This window comes from Elgaria multicarinata, chromosome 14, assembly GCF_023053635.1.
Source record: "Elgaria multicarinata webbii isolate HBS135686 ecotype San Diego chromosome 14, rElgMul1.1.pri, whole genome shotgun sequence".
In the NCBI taxonomy this organism is placed as follows: domain Eukaryota; kingdom Metazoa; phylum Chordata; class Lepidosauria; order Squamata; family Anguidae; genus Elgaria; species Elgaria multicarinata.
The window spans coordinates 32,576,636-32,596,635 of NC_086184.1; the positions used below are offsets into that span (position 1 = coordinate 32,576,636).

Consider the following 20,000-nt stretch of genomic DNA (forward strand, 5'->3'; position numbering starts at 1 on the left):
ACTGCAATTCCCATCATTCCCAGCCAGCATGGCCATTGAACATGAGCATGACAACCAGTCTTGATCCTTGCCTTCTTCACTTATTTGGCAAGGCCACCTTTGGGCATGTCTATGGAGGCCATGGCCATGATGGGGCTTGCAGTCCGACACCTCTGGAGGACACCAGCTCTACAGATGCGCTTCCCCGCCTTTCCTCTCCTGAAAACGCCGCCACCCACGCCTTTAAGAGGGCCGGGGGCTCATCCAAGCCGCCGTGGCTTGCAGTGGCCAAAAGGCAACCAAGGAGGCCACGAGCGAGCTCGGCAACGACATACGGGGGCTGCTGCGTTTCTCTTCCCGGTCGCTCCGGTCCGCTCTGGTTATGTCCGTGCAGGCGAAGCCGCGTTGGAATGAGGCTGGCCGTAAGGCAGGCTCCGGGGGCTGCGGGACGTGCGGAACGGCGGACGCGTGTCGTTGGGCTTTCAGCGCTGCCCGGGCTGCAGGAGGCGCGGCGAGCCCGCCGGTGGCAAAGCCGGGGTGGGGTGGGGGTCCGGCGACGCCCCCCACCCACCCTCCTTCTCCCGAGAAGAAGCGCAGCGGAGCCGCCTTGCCCCCGCACCCGAGTGCCACAGGCCCAGGGCTCTTCGCGTGGCGACAGCTGCTGGAAAGCCACCCACGGCGCTAGTCCCTGGCGACTCGGAAGAAGCGCCGCCGCCGCCGCCGGGAGCCTCTCACGTTCAGCCCCTCCGGCCGCCCCGGCCGCTTTCACCAACAGACCGAGGGAGGGGCGGCAGGCGCGGGGTTCTGCGGGAGCAGTCTCGTGCGAAGTCGCCGACACGTATGCGCGCCCTCCGCACCCTCAGAAGCCCCTGCCGCTTGCCCCCACCCCCAGTGCGGGCCAAGCGGCCTCCTCGGCCCGCCTTCGTGTCCTCGCGCCTCGCCTCACGCGCCTCGCCTCACGCGCCTCAGAGGGAGAGAGGAGGACGAGGAGGAGGACGAGCCGCCGCTGCCTGCCTGCCCAACCTCTCCTTGGCGGCTCGGGCACGCGCGTCCAGCGGAAGGGGAGGGGGGATTGCGCCGCCGCCTTTGCCGCGCCGCCTTTTGCCGCCGGTTACCATGGCAACCCGTCAGGTTTCTCCGCGGCCTCTGGGCGGAGCCTCATGGGAACCTGGCGCCCTCCACATGTGTCAGACTACAGCTCCCATTATCCCCTAGTCAGCATGGTCATTGGCTGACGGGAATGGCAGTGCAATACAAGCTATGGTGACCCTATGAAAAGGAGCACAGGGCTCCTGTATCTTTAACAGTTGTACAGAAAAGGGAATTTCAGCAGGTGTCCTTTGTATATATGGAGAACCTGATGAAATTTCCTCTTCATCACAACAGTTAAAGCTGCAGGAGGAGTCCTCTTTTGTACCTGCTAACTCTAGTATAGCTCCTTCAGCTTTAAGTGTTGTTATGAAGAGGGAATTTCACCAGATGCTGCCTGCATACAAAGGACACCTGCTGAAATTCCCTTTTCTATGCAACTGTTAAAGATACAGGAGCCCTGTCCTCCTTTTCATATGGTCACCCTAATACAAGCACTTCAATTATCCGGTGGCCCAGTTTTGGCGTCCTAGGAGGCCCTCGGGCTTGTTGGGGTACAAGCCGGGCCAGCCCTGCCATTAGGCCGAGTGAGGCGGCTGCCTCGGGCAGTAGCAGATGCCGGGTGGGTAATAGCAACGCTCAGACTCCTTGCCTGCCCCCCTCTGTTGGAGGGCAGAGCTGTTGTATGTGGCACAACCTGTTCTGGGCCAGGCCAGACAGTACTCAAACATACATGGACGGGGTTGCGGGGACAGACGGACACACACACACTATCTTGTACTCAGGTAGCAAAATGCCTTTGGCCGGCCCTGGCTGTGAGCAAAAGGCCCCTGCTCAGGGCAGAGGTGCGGCCGCCTGAAAGATGTGGCCAAGACCATCCCCAACCAAGGGAAGGAGTGTGAAAGCAGGACAGCATTGGACTTACTCCAGCAATACCCATAGGACAGCCTTCCCCAACAGGGTGCCCACCAGCAAATGGGGTGGACTGCAGCTCAGCTCCCAGCACTTCCAGCCAGCCTGGCCATTGGCCTCGGCTGGGGAAGGCTGCCAGAGGGGTACGTCGCGGCAGTACTTTGCTTAGAGGAAGGCACATGCTTGGGGATATCATTGGCATGTGATCACAAGCAGTCAGGATAAGCCTGGCTTTTTCCACATAGCCCAATCCAGGGCTCTGTTGGTTGCACCGGAATGTGATTGGAATGTTGAATCTGGCCTGTGTATATATATACTAGTCCCCACTAATTTGCAGAGTGGTAGTCTGGCTGAGACAGAGTTAGTTTGTTGTGACAAAAACAACACACAGGTGTGAAAGTTTTAAGGTGCAATGAGACTCTTTGTTCACCTTAATTGGTCCTCCTCCCCAAGGGAATAGTATTTCAAAGATTTGGAGCCCCTTCAAAAGCTTTGGACGAGCCCTTGATCAGCTCATAGGAACCTGACTTATACGGAGTCAGACCTTTTGGTCAATCTAGGCCAGTATTGTCAACTGACAGCAGCTTTCAAGGTTTCAAACAGGATTCTTTCCTAGTCCTACCTAGAGATGCTGGGCATTGAACCTGACCCCTTCTGTATGCAGAACAAGGACTCTACCACTGTGTTACAGCCTGTCCCCTATCCCTTAGATCACCTGATTCCAAGTCAGAGCAAAATGTCAGATCTAGCTTGTCTCCTGACTGCCTGTGTGTAGGGCCAGTCATTATTTCAGACAGAGTATGGTTGACATTGAAGCCACACAGTCCCTATCCCTGAAATGTTTCATAGTCCCTATCCCTGAAATGTTTCATAGAAATGCCTGAAAACAAAATCCCTGGGAGACTTCATCATCACTTTGGAGACTAGCTCCTCAAACTTGCCCATGGAATCTTCTGTGCAGTGGGTCAGAAGGGTAGTACATCAACAGAACCCCCCAAATGTTATGAGCACGAGATGTCAAGGTGTCTGCAGACAATTGCCATGCACACATACACAAAAATCCAGTCCTATCTGCTGGTGTACCTAGTGGGACCGTTTGGGTAAAGTTCAGGACAGCCACTTCATCTAATAGGGACTGAGAACAAAGTCAGTAGCGTAATCCCTGGCAAGATTATGGATGGTTGATACTTTTCTCACTGCTGTCTTTACAATTAGTAGTGACAGATCAGAGGCACCACTGCCTTGAGTCCTGGCAAGGGGTTGGATAGCATGAGGCATGTTGATTGCCTGATCTTGTGCAGATGGAATCAGCTGCCCCCAAATCTCTTCTTCAATTCACCCTTCCCACCAGCTACTGAGCCCTGGAGCCATTGCTGTGGAAGCTGGAGGAGGACTTGCGAAGCTGGTCACCCCTAGAAGTGGTATAATAAGCAGGAAATGGTAAGGGGAAAAGCACTATCAACGTCATAATCTTGTGCCTCACCTCCTGTCCTCTGTCCCACACCCATTTTGCCAACCAAGCCTGCCCTCCACCCCTTTCCTGAACATACCCTCCTTTCAGAAAATATTCCTGCCCACATTAACACATGCTTAGAATGACAATGAGCACAATTCTTTGGGCACCACCTTTTAGTGCTGCCTCCTTTTTATAAGGCCTTTTGACACACACACACACACACACACAAACCAAGATCCACACAAGCCCAGGTTTGGGCGGCCGGGCTGCTGCTCTAGCTTTGGTCGTTTTCAATGACATAGAGGGACACAGGTTGAGTTTTCATTGTGCAATCCACAATGAAATACAAAGATAGTTTCCCCACAACTCAATCTCTTCCCAAATATTGAAATCCAGATCATGTTTTGCCTCCACATACCAATGAAACAGTAAAAGCACAGGTTCCCCCTCCACAGCAGTGGGTTCTTCTATTTGATCCTGCTTTGAACAATTATCCAATTTTCTGTCATTTGCAATTTACCTTTCTGGTGGCAACAGGGGTATTCGACAGGGAAGCATTCTCTGTTCCTATCTGTACTTTAGGTTTGCTGCATCAGTGTGTTCATGGGGAAAACATTACAAATATAGGTTACACATACGCCTGGAGCAGTGACTAGCTAATGCAGAAGGCACCCTAAACAGCCATGTGTTGATTTCTATATCACATTCTACTCTGCAAATAACAACAACAACAACAACAACATGAATTAGCTTCCTTGTCATCAGAGAGGCATTTGTAGTTTACAAAAATAAGACTCCACCTAATAGCATGAAACAGGTTTCCTCCTGAAAAAGCCTAACCTGGACCCAGAGACCCAATCCACACAAGACGGAGGTACTCTTAGAGGGTGGCTCATCTGCCTGGTGACATGATGTTCAACCTGTTCTACAGGGGGCTGCACATCCCCTAAAGGATCAGATTTGTAGTTTGAGGGGGTGCTCTTGGACCCAGCATTGCCACTACAGGCACAGGTGGACTCAGTGGCACAGAGCACCTTTTATCAGCTTAGGTTGATATACTAACTACATCCTTTTCTGGCCCGAGATAGCCCAGCTACAGTTATCCATGCTCTGATAACTTCTTATCCGGATTACTGTGATGCGTTATATGTGGGGCTACCTTTGAAAACAGTCCAGAAACTTCACCTGGTCCAAACTAGGGCAGCAGGGACTGGCCAATGTGATCATAGTATGCCAGTACTTTTCCATCTGCACTGGCTGCCAGTCTGTGTCTAGGCCCCATCAAAGTGCTGATATTAACATTCAAAGCCCTAAACAGCTTGGGGCTAGTTTACGTGAAAGATTGTCTCCCCCCATACATACCTGCCCTGACCCTAAGATCATCCTCAGCGGTCCGTCTCTGGGAGCCCCCCCAAAGGCAGTGAGGTGAGTGGCTACTAAAAAGAGGGCCTTTTCTGTTGTGGCACCCTGGTTGTGGAATAGGCTCACCTGGCACCTACAGTGTGCTCTTTTTTGCGCCAGGTGAAGACCTTATTTCCCCAGACATTTCAGTCTTTCCGTTTCTGTTGTTTTAATGCTGTTACTGTATTTTAAATCTTTGCGCTGCTGTTGAATTTTATATGAATTTTATCATGTTGTATTTTGTGGCTATCGGGCAGTATAGAATGAATGAATGAATAATAAATTTAAGCTCGTGTTGATGATGAGATGACACGCCCTCCAACATTTCACAAATGAAAGTAGGGGCATTCTTGTGCATGAGTGGATAGCAGGGCCAGGGGAATAATGTAGCAACCCAGTGGCTTAGCCTGATGGACAGCACCCAGAATTACTGTGCTGCAAGCAGAGAGCAGGAATGAAAAGTGCATGTAAACAGAAGAATAAAGGTGGCAAACATAGTGAGGAAAGTCACAGACTATAAAGCATCAAGTATATATAATACACATATATTCATTAAACAAACAAGAGAATATGTATACTATTTAGAGGTTATTGGCCCCATTTTACAGCTGAACAACACCAAGGCACTGGAATAGCACATGTTGTTTTTGCCTAAGAATTGTCTGCCACAGATCTTGAATCTTTGGTGGAGAATTCTTAAGCAAAAATAAGTGAATGGGCATATGCAGAGTGCTTTACCTTCTTCACTAAGCAACTGCAGAGCTTACAGAGTGATGGCAGATCTCCCATGTAGAAGAAAGCTCCAGGAATTCTCTTTAGAAATCAGCACTGCCACTGACCCTCTTCTGTTGCCAGGAAACCCTAACCGCTGAACACACACATTTTGTTCTCTTCACCCAACAACCTTCTCTTAGTCTCCCCGCTCCACTGCCAGTCTCCTTACAGCAGCCTTCCTCAACCTGGGGTGCTCCAGATGTGTTGGACTACAACTCCCAGAATGCCCCAGCTGGCTGGGGCATTCTGGGAGATGCAGTCCAACACATCTGGAGCGCCAGAGGTTGAGGAAGGCTGCCTTACAGCAACCCTTTTGGGTGGGTGGAAATAGGGTGACCATATGGAAAGGAGGACAGCTGATGAAATTCCCTCTTCATCTAGTGACTAGGTACAAGAGAGGGCAGGGCTCCTGCAGCTTTAACTGTTGTGATGAAGAGGGAATTTTACCAGGTGCTGCACGCATGTGAATGACACCTGCTGAAATTCCTGAGCAGCACTTTCCGCTCAGTAACTGTTAAAGTTATAGGAACCAGCAGCAGTGTAAAGATATAAAAACAGAACAACCCATCTAAAAACAAAACTGGGGGACTAAAAAGCCTAGAAAAATAAAAAAGGCCTTCACTGGGCACCTGAAAAGACCCCCATGTAGGTGCCAAATGAGCCTCTCTGGAGAGGGATGTATACATGGATGAATATTTGAGAACAAAAGACAGGATACCTTCCAGAAAAGTGGTCTAATTATAGACATTCTTGGGGTACAAAGGGGTTCCTTAATGCTCTACATAAAAAGAAACATGAGTAGAGAATGTTTTTTTTCTCTTTCAAGAGGGTAGAGAAAATAGCAACACAATCCCATTAGCAGGGATTTACATCTTTCCTTTTAAGAACAGGGCAATGCAAATTGAAAGACCAGGATTTCTCCCTTTGAATAGTTTTTTTTTAAAAAAAAGTATTCTAGACAACTGTGGAAGTGACTCTTAAAAGTGGCCCTAGACTTTAATGCATCTTTTGCTACGTTCAAGTCACATGGGCTGGAGCATTCAGTGACATGTCTGATTTATTCTCTGGCAAATGAACAGATTCATTAACCTCTGCTGGAATGACATTCGGCCAGTTTTTCAAAGAGAACTTAATAATCTTGTTTGGCATCCAGGAACAATGGATCCAACTGCCAAAAAGCCCCACACTGTGAATGGCACTTTCATACGATGGGGACACATAAGGCCTCTTCTGCCAAATAAAATCCATTTCAATCCAAGACAAATGGAAATCAAAGTCTTCACTGAATTCTTCGTAAGGGCTAATTTGGCAAAAGCAAATTAACACTGAGAATGGTGATGTCGTCTCATAATTTTGCCTTAAAGGAACTGTGCTGAAACATGGCAGTGGAGGGGAAGATTCTCAAAAGGGAGGAAACTCAAATATCAGATAGAATATCTTTTTCCTTTTATCACTCTTCCCCCCTCCCCCACCCCCATATCTCTTGCTTCCAAGTAAGAGGGGAAGGGGAAGGGATCTGAGCCCAGCCGCAGCGGCCAAACAGAATTCCTTTGTAACAGCAGCTCCACACAATCTCGGGTCTGTTTTGGAAAACAACAACAACAAGGATTGGTTTGTGTCCTTGAGCTTCTTGCAGTTCTTTTTCTTTAACCCTCTGAGGTTTGTAGTGGCCTAATTAGTATTTATAGCCAGACATGGCAGTGCGGCATGTATGTGCGTTTTAATTGATGCACACGTGTCTCATACACCTGCAGATGCTGTTCCCAGTACCTGGGATCTTGTATCAGTTCTTATATCCCAGCCTCCCCCAAACTGTTGCCCTCCAGACTGCAACTCCCATCATCCTCAGCATGGGGTGAGGGGACTTACAGTTCAACCCATCTGGAGGGCAAAAGGTTGGAGAAGGCATCAATAATGGGCCCGTGGACACAGATCCTGCAAATTATCACTTCATGCTACTGAAGTTCCTCAACAAGAACAAAAGTAAAAAACTGCAGCCACTGAGATACAGGGAGAAAGGTTAGCATAAACATCAAGCCTAAAGACCTCCTGTTCAGCTTTTGTTACCCCTGTGGATTCCCCAGGCAATGTTTGCCTTCCCAAATGTTTCCATTCCCGGCACACTTTGCACTCAGCTCCATGGAACTGGAGGCGCTGAAGGCCTGAGTCACACTTTGTCATGTGAAGCAGCCTGTGAAATAGGGCAAAGGAGACGACAACACTTATTTCCTCAATCCGATCTGTCCCTGAAGCTTTTAATGATGCTGGGCCTGTGTCCTCCCAGCCGCGTCAGAGCTCTTATCTGCATGCCGTTTATTTTAAGCCTCAGAATACAAATGTACTTTTGTCCGTTGAATGCGGGCTCTTCTGTGTCCCGATTCTTTTCAGCCCTGTGCTCTCTTTCACGCGGCGGGCCGTTCTGCTTGCTCCTTGTTTGATCCTCAAAGGTGAGCTTTGATCTGCTACCAAACTGGAACGTGCAGAAACTGGAAAAAAGTCTCCTCCCATGGCAGACAGGCCTGGCATCCCCAAATCAAATGGCCTCAGCTGCTTTTAGGCAGGCTTTGGAAATCGACAGTATGTAGCTAAGCAGCATTCTTCCCGGGCCTGCTGACCTACCTTGTCACTGGATATACAGGATGCAGCTATGATGGCCATGCAGAGAGAAAGAAACACCCTGAACTCCTGCTCAGCAAGGTGTGCTAGAACTCTGTTGAGGCTGGAACTCAGTTATGGCTGGGACTACTGGGATTTCTTTCTTAGCGAGGATGGGGCAGGGCACAAACATCTGGCTAGTAGCTGAGGGCAAAAGACTAGCCCATGTGACAGGCCAAAAAAAATTGCAGAAATGGGTGCCTGCACTTCATCAGCCTACCTGCCAAATTCTGCCATAGCTGCAGTTTCTAGACCAGTCTCAAGGGAAACTTCACATAGAGCTTATTGCAATAGGATCATGGAATCCAACCCCCTGCTCAATGCAGGAATCCATAACTCAGTTCAGGCCTATTCAGGGTAACAATTAATCAGTAGCAAGCCAGGGAGTTTGTGGAGGTAAAATGCTCAAGGGGTTGACCATATCCTGAATTCCGTCTCAATGGCAGGGCATGCATACCTATCACCCACCTTCAGTCAAATACTTTGTAAAGCTCTGAATTCAGGAAATTATTCTATACATGTAGAAGTTATATTTAAACATTGGGTTCATGAAGGATTCAAAGGAATAGCTCAGGAGTGATGAAGCATCTCCTAATGTAGATGTTTGTAAATATTAAAACCTATGGCCTCGATCCAGCCAAGATTAAGCACGTCTGTCCTGCAAGTGCAGTTCTCCAAATGCCAGTCCTTACAGGACCCCGCCCAAGGCCATTTTCTGCCTGTCGCACATGATCCAGCCTTGCGTCCGTGGCCACACTGCTCCTATGCAGGGCAGCCGGCATAACAGATGCTTGAGCACTGAACAGTGTTCACTGGGTCTTCTTTGCTTATGATGGCGTAGCACCTTACTGCCACCTACTGGGTATCTAAGAGCCTTGTGGCACCTTAAAGGCTAAGAAATGTATTATGGAAGAACTCTTTAGTCTTTATGGTGCCACAAGCCTCTTTGCTGCAGTAGCTTAATGCAGCCACTCGCTGGAATATGTTATACTGGGTAGCTAAATCGCGACCACACTCAATCCTGTAGCCACCCAAGCAACCGAGTGTGCGATGCTCCCCGCCCCCCCATAGCCATTTCTCCTTATCTTATAGGAGCCCCTTCAAATTGAAGCCTGTTGTGTGGGCAACACAAAGCTTCATGACTAAATCTTCTCTCTTCGACTTTGGGGTAAAATTTGCTCACTTCACTGTATCTCATCTCCCCGTTTTGCCATTGCTCCTGCGAGACGACAGAAGTGGTGTATTTACTGCTTAAATGGGACAGGTGTTAGGGCAGATCTCTTAACTCCCCCCTTATTAAGTTTCAATTGGGGGGAGGGGGTCATGAGTGGATTTTCAGAAGCTTAATTCCTCTTGAATTCTTCTTCACAACCAGTGAGATATGTTAGGCTGAGGTAATGGCCGAGCCTACTTAGAGTAAACCCAATGAAATGAATGGAACTTAAGTTAGATTCAGGCCCATAGCCAGACTAAAAGTTGGGGGGGGGCAGCCAATAAATTAGGGGGCAGTTTATCTGGTCTGCAGGTCTTTTAAAGACAAAAACTGTTTTCATTTAACCCTTACTTTTTCAGCCATTCTCCAATTTATGTATTCAAAACTTTCACTAAGCAATTGTTACAGTTCTTGCCACCAATTAACAAAAAAGGTTAAATAAATTAAGAATATGACACTAGCAGAATATCAAGAACAAGGTACAATGGGAGTATCTTTGTTATAGGTGCATAAGGGGCCGTTTAGGTCACTGAGTCCAAACCAGTGCAGGAATCCAGTTTAAAGCATCCCTGACAGATGGCTGTTCAGTCTGCTTGAATACCTCCAGGGACAGAGAGCCCACTACCTCCCGAGGCAGTCTCACCTTTAGGGAGGTTTTCCTGCGGGTCTACCAAAATCTGCTTTCTTGTAACTTCAGCCCATTATTTCCTATCCCACGGTCATGGATGACAGAGAACAGGCTATGGGTCCCTTTCTCTCATCCCAGGCATGCCTGATGGGTACGTGGGAGAGGGCCTTCTCGGTGGCTGCTCCAAGGCTCTGGAACTCCCTTCCCAGGGAAGCTAGGCTGGCTCCCTCTGTGCTACAGTTTCGGAGGCAGGCAAAAACTTTTGAGTTTCAGCAGGCTTTTGGAACTATACTGGACCTGTGTTAATGTATTGGATTCTTTCCCCCCCCCCTTTTAATCTGTTAGTTTTAAAAACATTTAAACATCTTTTTAATTTTACTGTAAGTTTAATTATATTTTAACTTCTGTAATTTATATTTATATGTTTTAATTGTACATGTTCTAATTCTGTAAACCGCCTTGAGTCCCAGTACTGGGAAAAAGGCAGGATGAATAATAATAATAATAATAATAATAATAATAATAATAATAATAATAATATAATCCCTGTAGGTACTTGAAAAGTGCTATCATATTCCCCCCTCAGTCTTCTGTTCTCGGTGCTAAAAATGATAGAATCATAGAATAGTAGAGTTGAAAGGGGCCTATAAGGCCATCGAGTTCAACCCCCAAATACTCAGTTCCTTCCCTCTTTCCTTGTAGGACTTAATTTCTTGCCCCCTGATCATCTTTGTTACCCTTCTCTGAACTCATTCCAATTTATTGTAAAGTGTGGTGCCTAGAACTGGACACAGTATTCAAGGTGGGATCTGACTAGTGGCGAGTAGAGTGAAATTACTTCCTGTGATTTTGAAAATATACTTCTATTGATGCAACCTAAAATTGCATTTGCCCTTTTTGTTGCCACATCATACTGCTGACTCATATTCAACTTGTGATTGACTCCAAGAGCGTCTCTACATGGTTTACTCCGGGCTGCTGTGCTCCCTGGTTCTCTGGTGCGATTGATATGGGCTGCATTACACAGGAGGAGAGGCATAAGATCCTACTGTTTCCTAGGGCTCCTTTAAACAGCAGACACATTTGGGGCTAACAATGCCAGTCCAATGGTGTGAGCAGGAAAAAGACTGCATTTTTCCCTTTTGAAATAACACGAGTTATTGCTTAGTGGAAATAGCAAAAAAAGAAACTATACAATGATGTAAAACACCCAGAAAATTCCATGCCCGAGGAATGCCAATTGCACCACAAAAACCATCATGCAGAGACAACCTTAACGTAGAGACACGCTTTTGAATTTGGCCTGAGGAGCGCCTCCCTCCGTGGCACGTGTGCAAAACTACACCCTTATCTGGACAGAGATAGCCTAGCTACAGTGATCCATGCTCTGATAACCTCTCGTTTGGATTGCTGCAATGCATTATACGTGGGGCTGCCTTTGAAAACGGTCCGGAAGCTTCAGCTGGTACAAAACAGGGCAGCCTGTTTACTAACAGGGACTGGCTGCCAAGATCACATCACGCCAGTCCTTTTCCAGCTTCATTGGCTGCCAGTCCAGGTCCGGGCCCAATTCAAAGTGCTGATATTGACATTCAAAGCCCTAAACGGTTTGGGGCCAGGTTATTTGAAGGAACACCTCCTCCCATATGTACCTTAAGATCATCTACAGGGGCCCTTCTCCATAAGCCCCTGCCAAAGGAAGTGAGGCAGGTGGCTACTAGGAGGAGGGCTTTTTACGCTGTGACACCCCGGCTGTGGAATGAGCTCCCCAGAGAGGTCCACCAGGCGTCTACACTGTACTCTTTTCATCGCCAGCTGAAGACCTTTTTATTTTCTCAGTATTTTAACACTTAATTTTAACTTAAATTTAAATTTTACAGTTCTAACTCTGTATTTTAATGTTATATCAATTTTGCTGCTTGGTTTTATCCTGGTTGTGCTTTTTATACTGTATTTTGTATTTGTGTTTTTAACCTGTTGGTTGTTTTATTATGGTTTTAATTTTTGTGAACTGCCCAGAGAGCTTCGGCTATTGGGCGGTATAGAAATGTAATAAATAAATAAATAAATAAATAAATAAATAAATAAAATAAAAGAGCAGGGTGGGTGTCTTGTTTTTGTCTGCTGTAAGTCTGCAACACTCAGCACACTTACTTGGGAGTAAGCCCCATTGAACACACTGGAACTTACTTCTGAGAAGACACATGGGGAACTACTAGCACAAACCATGCACATACTATAGTCAAGTCAGGTATCCCTCATCGCATATCTGTGCTCTTTATTTCTTTTTCTTAAAGGAAGAACTTTACACTAGTCTCTATTTCATTCTGTTATTTTTTGCACAGTGTTTTAACCTATCACAATCATTTTGAATTTTGTTTCTGAATTCTAGGGTATGAGCTATTATCCACCTTAATTTTATATCATCTGTTAATTTGATCAGCATTACCCTCCCCTCTTGAGCTCTTCTTCCTGTTGGGTTTTCCTGCCACAGAATCCTACATATCAGTGATCTGAGTTTATTAAAATCAGCTTTCCTGAAGTCCAAAGGAGTTTATGAAGACGCTTTGATGCTACTTCATGGTCAGCAGATTCACATGCTTTGTTGACTTCTTCAAAAGTGTTGTTGAAAACAGCATCACTTGGCATTTCTGGCAACCACCTCCCAACACAATCAATTTTAATGTTGCCTTGATATCCAGATTCTTCTTCTGCAGCAGTGATGTTACAGATCTAAGATATCCGCAGCATCATTTCAATAAGAAAGGTAAAGAAAAACTAAAGATCTGATTGAACAATGCAATAGCTCTGTTTTTGGATGGGAAAAAAATTGCATGGGTAAAATTAACTGAATTATTCGACCGTATAATGTATATAATGAATGTATAACCTTAATTTAATCTAATTGTCCAGTCCATTGTTGAACCAAGAGGCATTTTAAAGAACTCCCTTCATAAATTTGACCAACACATCCCTTCGTAAAACTATGCACCACTATTCGCGTAAGTCAAAATATTCCTTTGTCTCACATATAGCCTCAATTACATATAGCATCTGTACCTTTGAGAAGAAAAACAGAAGTTTTCTTCTAAAACATCTGTAATAAATTTATATGTTTGTAAAACATTTGGGGGGGGGGAAATGGGGGAAACATACCCACAGCCACCATGTATGGGCCTGAGCTCTCTACTAGAGCCCAGTATTGCATTTCTCTCCCGTTGCTCCCCCTCATCCCGCTTCTGTTCAACAATACTTCCTTCAGCGAAGAAAGAGGAAATAAACAAAGACCATGTGGCCCATTCAGTGGGCGTTTTTTATCACACTGCTTTTCCTTCACACAGCAGGAAATGGCGGCACGTTTTGCTTCAAATAAATAAATAAATGGATTTATTAGGGTCTTATTCCATTGCGGAAAGAAGACCAGAAAGAGTGGGAGACACACGGGAGGCAGATGTCATCATCAAAAGGACCCGCAAAAAACGGTGAATGGCCAGTAACAAGCGTGCAATAAAACACTCATCTGATGATGTTCTTTCTTTCAATATCAGAAAGAATATCAAAGCCCGGGAAACAATTTTTATCACTCTACCAAGAATAGAGCAAAAGGCAGTGATTTTTCATCCTCAGCAAAGCAGGCTTGTGCTCTGGGCCCCTCCACCAGCGCTTCACACAAGTCCCCTAGTGAGGTTCCAGCCTCCCTCATTGCTGGAGACTGCTTGATCCTTTGGGTATCTGCCAAACCTCTGCTTTTTTCCTCAATTGCACCTTCTTCCTTAAACTTTTCCCCAAACTACCTTGATTCACCTTGTTAAAGGAGGAGACATTGGCAATGGGTGAAACTATGGGATATTTAAAGCAAATAAACAGTTCTCTAAACATTTAGAATCTTTAAAAAGCCACTATTGCTTAATGCAAGGTTCCCTTGCTCTAAGGTTGCAGATCCCTTTGGATTTTAGCAGCAGTTCGTTTAAAGTCTCAGTAAAATGGATTTTAGGTGTACAAAGGTTTCTAGTTCCTATTTTAAAAGGATTAATTTGCAGCAGCTGTTTCTTCTAACAGCACAGCGTTAGAGACAACCTTTTGACTGGCTGAAAGGCCCAAACTAATGTGATCCACCGTCAGTACGGTGCCATTTTTGGGACCGGGATCTTCTATGTGTCACATGCTGGTTAGTCACGTGGGTTTTTCTACTTAGCGTCGTCCTTGTCTAAAGCCTCTACAGAGAGAATTTGCTCATCGCCTTTGGGAGCTGGACTCATGCAGATCCGAACAGAGTGATCGGAACACTTTGAGATGACCTTCTCGGTCCTGCCGTCATCTGATTTCTGGGAACCAGTTGGTGATTTAGGTAGGACTGGAGTGGAACTGGCAGCCTGAAAAAGAAGGTGCATCAAGCTGATGGCTCCCATGTTTACTTCTAAATAAATAAATAAATAAATAAATAAATCTGTCTCAAGTCTGGCTGGAAATGACGACCCAGAAGTCCATCCCTCGAGTTCAGGGGTGTGCAGGATTTTTCAGCCCCAGGGGGGAATTCAGTTTTGGAAAAGCTCTCAAGGGCTGTATTCCATGGATGGAGGGGGGTGGGCAAAGGATTTAAAGCTCCCTACTGCTTGTAACTAAGCCTTAGGAGAGACATTGTGGCCTTTACCTTTTAGAAGGGAAAACCCCAGAGGGGTGGATTGGGACCCCTGCAGTGCTGAATTTGACCCTGAGGCCGGAGGTTCCCCATCTACCCCTGCCCTAGTCCAGGGATGGGCAGCTGCAGAGGCCCCAGGGACCAATTTCCCTCCACCAGGATCCACCACAGGCTGCTCCACTATCTAATTTGGCAATGGCAAAGAAGTGACGTTTTCCCACTCAAACATGGTGTGGGGGAAGTCCATACCTTGTTTCAATGCATAATTCCTGGAACCCTGGGAAGTGAGGTTAGGCATTAAAACAAGGGCCGTGCTCCCCACATGCCTTATTTTAAAGTGAAAATGCAGCTTTTTTTGCTGCTGCTGCTGCTGTGCTAACAAGATTCAGCATCAGTTCAGTGGCAGCAAGTTGGAGTGCTGGAGAGGTACAATAAAGGACTAGAGGGCCACACGTGGTCCACAGTCTGTACGCTGACCACCCCTGCTCTGATCCATGGTGTGTGGGGAATCTGTGTAGTTATGCAGCATTAAAAGAAACAAGTGAGAACTGCAACAAAATGTTGCAGAATATCCTGACCCTCTAGTAGAAGGGGTTCTGTTCAGCATTCTGGCCACCCAGACATTCCTTCCTCAGAGATACTATAACCCGTTAGCAATTCAAGCAGGCCATCTCACTCTCCTCCTTTGGTCACCCATTTTTCTTTTTGAACTGCCACTCAACATTCCATGGTTCCTGGGGAGCACTGAGCACGCTCACTGGGTTGTTGTTGTTGTTGTTGTTGTTTTGGAAGTGGGGCTGTCCCATTTGGGTGTTTTCCTTTTGAAAGATCCGTTTCTACTTGCCATGGCTCCTGACCCTGGCGTCCCACAGTGTTCTGAGGAAGACTCAAGTGAGGTTCAGGCCACTTTCCCTGGTGGAGAACTTTCAATACCTTCTCCTGTGGCTTCCCGGCTGGAGAACGTGGCCCTTCCGCCATCCTCGCACTCAGAGCACAAGTCCCCAGCAACCCATCCATCTCCCAGACCTCGCAAAAGCCAAAGGAGGTAGAATCAGGCAAGGTCCATTTGAGGAGCACAAGGGAGGTGGGGCCTAACACAGGGCAGGCCCTGTGGCCTTTATCAGACCTCAGGATACTTTAGCTCCCCACTGAGGCAACTTTGTTCCTTCCATAACTCAGCCAGCAGGGCCTACTCGGAGCTTTCCAGTGTCCTGACTTCTGCTTCAAGTGACCTGCCTTAACTCTGCCTGACGGGACTTGATCCTGCAAGTCTCAAGCCCCAACAGAACAACTAAACATAGCACTTCTGCAAAACCTCTGGGGCCTTTCAAGTATGCAGATGGCTCCTTTTCCATCAGCACTGGGCACTAGTTTGCTATTAGCGGGAGCGATACATTCTGCACCTCTTTGCTTGTATGTGCTAGTTTCAGCCACAAATGACGGGGCTGAGCCCAGGGGGAAGAGCTTTCTTTCTTTCTTTCTTTCTTTCTTTCTTTCTTTCTTTCTTTCTTTCTTTCTTTCTTTCTTTCTTCCTCTCTCTCTCTCTCTCTCTCTCTCTCTCTCTCTCTCTCTTTCTATGTAGAAATACAAGGATGAACAAGACATGCGGAAGCAAGGTACATATTAAACACAAGCTGTGCAACAAAGCCCCGACACGGGTGCTTCCAGACAAGGTTTTTATCATGCCTCCTTCGCACAACTTCATCTGGTGTGGGGTGAAAAACCGCTTGAGGGAAAGACGGAATAGCTGCACGGTGGCTCTCGAGCGGCCATGCCAGGAGCAGCAGCAGCAGCGGAGCGGAGCCACGGCTCACAGGGCTGACGCTGGGCTTTCTGATGAGCAGGGATGACCTGTGCTGCCCCCATCCCTGGCAAGGGGAGGGGGCGTGGCCCAGTGGCAGGAGAGCCCCTGATTTGCCTGCAAAAGGTGTCTGGTTGGATCCCCGGCAGCATCTCCAGGTAGGGCAGGAAAAACTCCCAGGAACCCTGGAGAGCCACAGCTGCCAGTCCATGTCGACAACACTGGGCTGGATGGACCAGGCAGCTTCCTGTGTTCTGAGTCCTTTGCGTTTAGCTGCATATCCTCACAATAGCTGGGGGGAGGGGCAGGGAGAAGGCAGCTGTGTTGGGGGGGGGACGGATTCCCAGGAACAAGATATCGCTCCCCTCCTTGTAGCGTAAAGCATTTGAGTGGGGCCTTGTGTTGAAAGGGCGATTCAGACCCATTACAGCTTTACAAAAACGTACTCCTGATGGATCTGGAAACTCCTAGGACTGGTTTGTTGGTATGGGTCAACACAGATGCCTGCAATGTCGGCTCTCCTTGGAGGCGTGGCTTCAGGGATTGCCATGAGGAGCAGCTGCAGTTCAAACTTTGGCACTTGCACCACGGGTGCTCAGAGTCCTCTGCCTGGAAGTCCCCTCTTCGTAAACGGGAAGTAGCCCTGGGGCGCTGGGCTTGAGCGGAGCAGCGCCCCACCCTTTCTTGGCTGCTTGCTTTTTAGCTCCTCCAACTGCTGCTCGCTTCTGGCGTCCCAGAGACAGATTTTAGAACATATTCTGGGCCTCCCCGGCTTGTCTGACATCTCTAGGTTCCTCTACCCCTCTCCTCTGCTGTGCTTACCTGCATGGCCTTCAGCTCTTTCAGTTTCCATCGGATATGAGCCAGCCTTCCTTTGCCTCCCATCCTGCCCGCAGCAACTAAAGCAGCTTGGAAGAGTTTCGGTGTCCCAGCTCTGGGAGGAATTATGAGTACATCTTTCAGCATGCCTTTTTCATCTCTGGGTTTGCTGTTGTTTTTCAGCATTCTCCTAGAACAGGAAAGAAAAACGTGATAAGGACATCAGAAGACAGCTGTGCTGGACCCATCTAGTCCAGCATTCTGTTCCCGTGGTGCCCAACCAGGGGATTGTCTATACGGCTTCTTTACCCCGACCCAAATGTGCAGATCCGTGTTTTAGGACACATGACGCAGCTGCCCATTCACCGCAGTGCCGGTTCAGCGCATATTCACATTTGCGATTTACTGCGACTTTTGGATCAACGTCCGAGTTTGCACCGCATCGTCGTTATGTGTCCTTGGGGGAGTTAAAGTTCATTTTGACATGTGGCCAGAGCTTTCAGGGCAGGACAAAGTGATTGGCCGTTTTCCTGCCTTCCCACCTATTGTGTCCTCCTTTGGCTCCCTCAATCCTTCGCGCTGTTTTCATTTTGAATTATATGATTCTGCGGAGTTCCGCAGATAGAGTTTATAACAGGGGAACGCGCAGCCGGAGGGATGAGACGGGTTCAGTCCCCCTCTTGTTCATTGGAGAAACGACTCCCGGGCAGAAGCTGCTCTCTCTTGAGCTGACCGCCTCTCCAGCCACGCGTTGCAAAGGACAACCCTCCAAACAGAAAAGGTTTCCCAAAGGCAGGAGAAGCACAGGGCACAGGTGGAGAGGCGGTCAGCTCAAGAGGGAGCAGCCTTTCCTCCACCCCCACCCTATGCTTCTCCTGCCTTTGGGAAGCCTTTTCTGTTTGGAGGATTGTCCTTTGCAATGCGCTGCTACCCCCCTCTCGCATCCTCCTCTGTTGCCTCGTTCCTTTCCCCGCTCACTTGTCCTCTTCTATGAATCTGCGGAGCTCCGCAGATAAAAGTTATAGCTTGCCTCGTCTATAATCCATAGCCTCGTATGTGTGAACGTGTATATGTGCACATATGCACATTAATAACTGCACTACAAAAATAAATAAATTCAAGAGATAAATCGCTGTTGCTGCTGCAGTGTGATGCTTGTTGGCTAGATTCGAATCAACTAAAATTGGGGTTAAAATTAAATGAGAAGCAACCCCGTTGTCGTATAGACGGGGGCCAGATGGCTACTGAAAGCCCACCAGAGGACCTGGATGCAACCGCACCCTCCTGCTCATCTTCACCAGCAACTGGTGCTCAGAGGCAGGCTGCCTCTGATATCCTCATGACTAGTAGCCAAAGGCACCCTTATCCTCCATAAATTTGTCTAATCCCCCTTTTAAAGCCATCCAAATAGGCAGCCTCTGTAAGGCAGCAAAAACCATAGTTTAACTATGTGCTGTATGAAGGTCCTTCCTTTTATCTGTCCTGAAACTCCAACTATTCTGCTTCACAGAAGGACCCCAAGTTTTAGTATTATGAGAAAGGGAGAATCCCGAACATCTCTAGCTTGATATGATATTGGCAGCTTTATTTTCAATGCCTTTCCTAATTATGTCTAACATGGAATTGGCCCTTTTCACAGCAGCTGCACACTGGGGCAACATTTGCATCGAGCTGCCCACCACAACCCTGGGATCTCTTTCTTGGTCAGACACCACGAGCTCAGACCCCGTCGGCATATATGTGAAGTTAGGATTTGTGTATTTTACACTTGCACGTGGTGATTCCAGACCATCAGTGTTCTCTAGGAGTGCCTGGGGTTGACCGGCCATTCGCCCCACCCACACCCTGCCAAGCACCATGCTCTTTTACACCTGGGCCCAATCCCCACCCCTATTTATGGAGGGAAAGTGCCTCCTCACTTCTGTAGCACAACGGGGAAGCATCCAGCAGATTCACAAAACAGAACTGAAGGAGGGCACATTTCTTTATTTATTGCATTTTTATACCACCCAATATCTGAAGCTCTCTGGGCGGTTCACACATCATGGTCCTTGTCAAGCATGACTAGCATAAGCACACCCTACCCAGCTCAGCAAAAACAACACAGTGGACTTCCCCAACCTGGTGACCTCCAGATGTTCTGCATGTCAACTCCCAGTATTCCTGACCATTTGCCCTACTGGCTGGGGCTGATGAAGTTGCTATCCAAAACATCTGGAAGGCATCAACTGTTAGGAAAAGCTGCAGTAAAGGCACTGCCGTGCAGAGTGGGAACGCGTTTCACCATCAACTTAGATAGACAAAATGATTTTTTCCCAGCCACAGAAAGGCTACCTCGGGGCCAGTTGTCCAGCGAAATGAATCGCCACTGTGTAAAGACATCTGATTCCTCTACAACAAACCCATAACACCCCCCGGTCATCCTGTAACTCACCTGGCTTTTTTCCGCAGCAGTTTCTGAGACTCTGGATAATGAACCAAAATGTCATTCAAATCTTTCTTTTCCAAAATGAACAGGTTAGTAAATCCATGTGCCACAACATTGGCTGTGCGCCGATTTCCACCTCTCACGGCCAACAAGCTAATAAGAAGAGCAAAAGCATCAAACCGGGCACCCAGTGTGGTTTTCATAAT

At 47.5% G+C, this 20,000-nt stretch overlaps 2 protein-coding genes across 5 annotated transcripts in view; both read right to left on the reverse strand.

Moving 5' to 3' along the window:
- The window catches only part of KIFC3 (kinesin family member C3), a 37,781-nt gene extending 37,344 nt beyond the window's left edge, over positions 1 to 437 (reverse strand). For all 4 annotated transcript variants that reach the window (XM_063141029.1, XM_063141027.1, XM_063141025.1 and 1 more), the window contains exon 1: positions 315 to 437. The gene's annotated coding sequence lies outside the window, so the exon portion shown is untranslated. The remainder of the gene's footprint in view (positions 1 to 314) is intronic.
- A 13,424-nt stretch (positions 438 to 13,861) lies between these two features.
- The window catches only part of CNGB1 (cyclic nucleotide gated channel subunit beta 1), a 35,875-nt gene continuing 29,736 nt past the window's right edge, over positions 13,862 to 20,000 (reverse strand). Inside the window, exons 16-18 of the mRNA XM_063140866.1 lie at positions 19,801 to 19,947; positions 17,370 to 17,556; positions 13,862 to 14,480 (exon numbers count right to left, since the gene is read on the reverse strand). Coding sequence (XP_062996936.1) covers positions 14,295 to 14,480; positions 17,370 to 17,556; positions 19,801 to 19,947 — 520 coding nt within the window. The 3' untranslated portion in view covers positions 13,862 to 14,294. The remainder of the gene's footprint in view (positions 14,481 to 17,369; positions 17,557 to 19,800; positions 19,948 to 20,000) is intronic.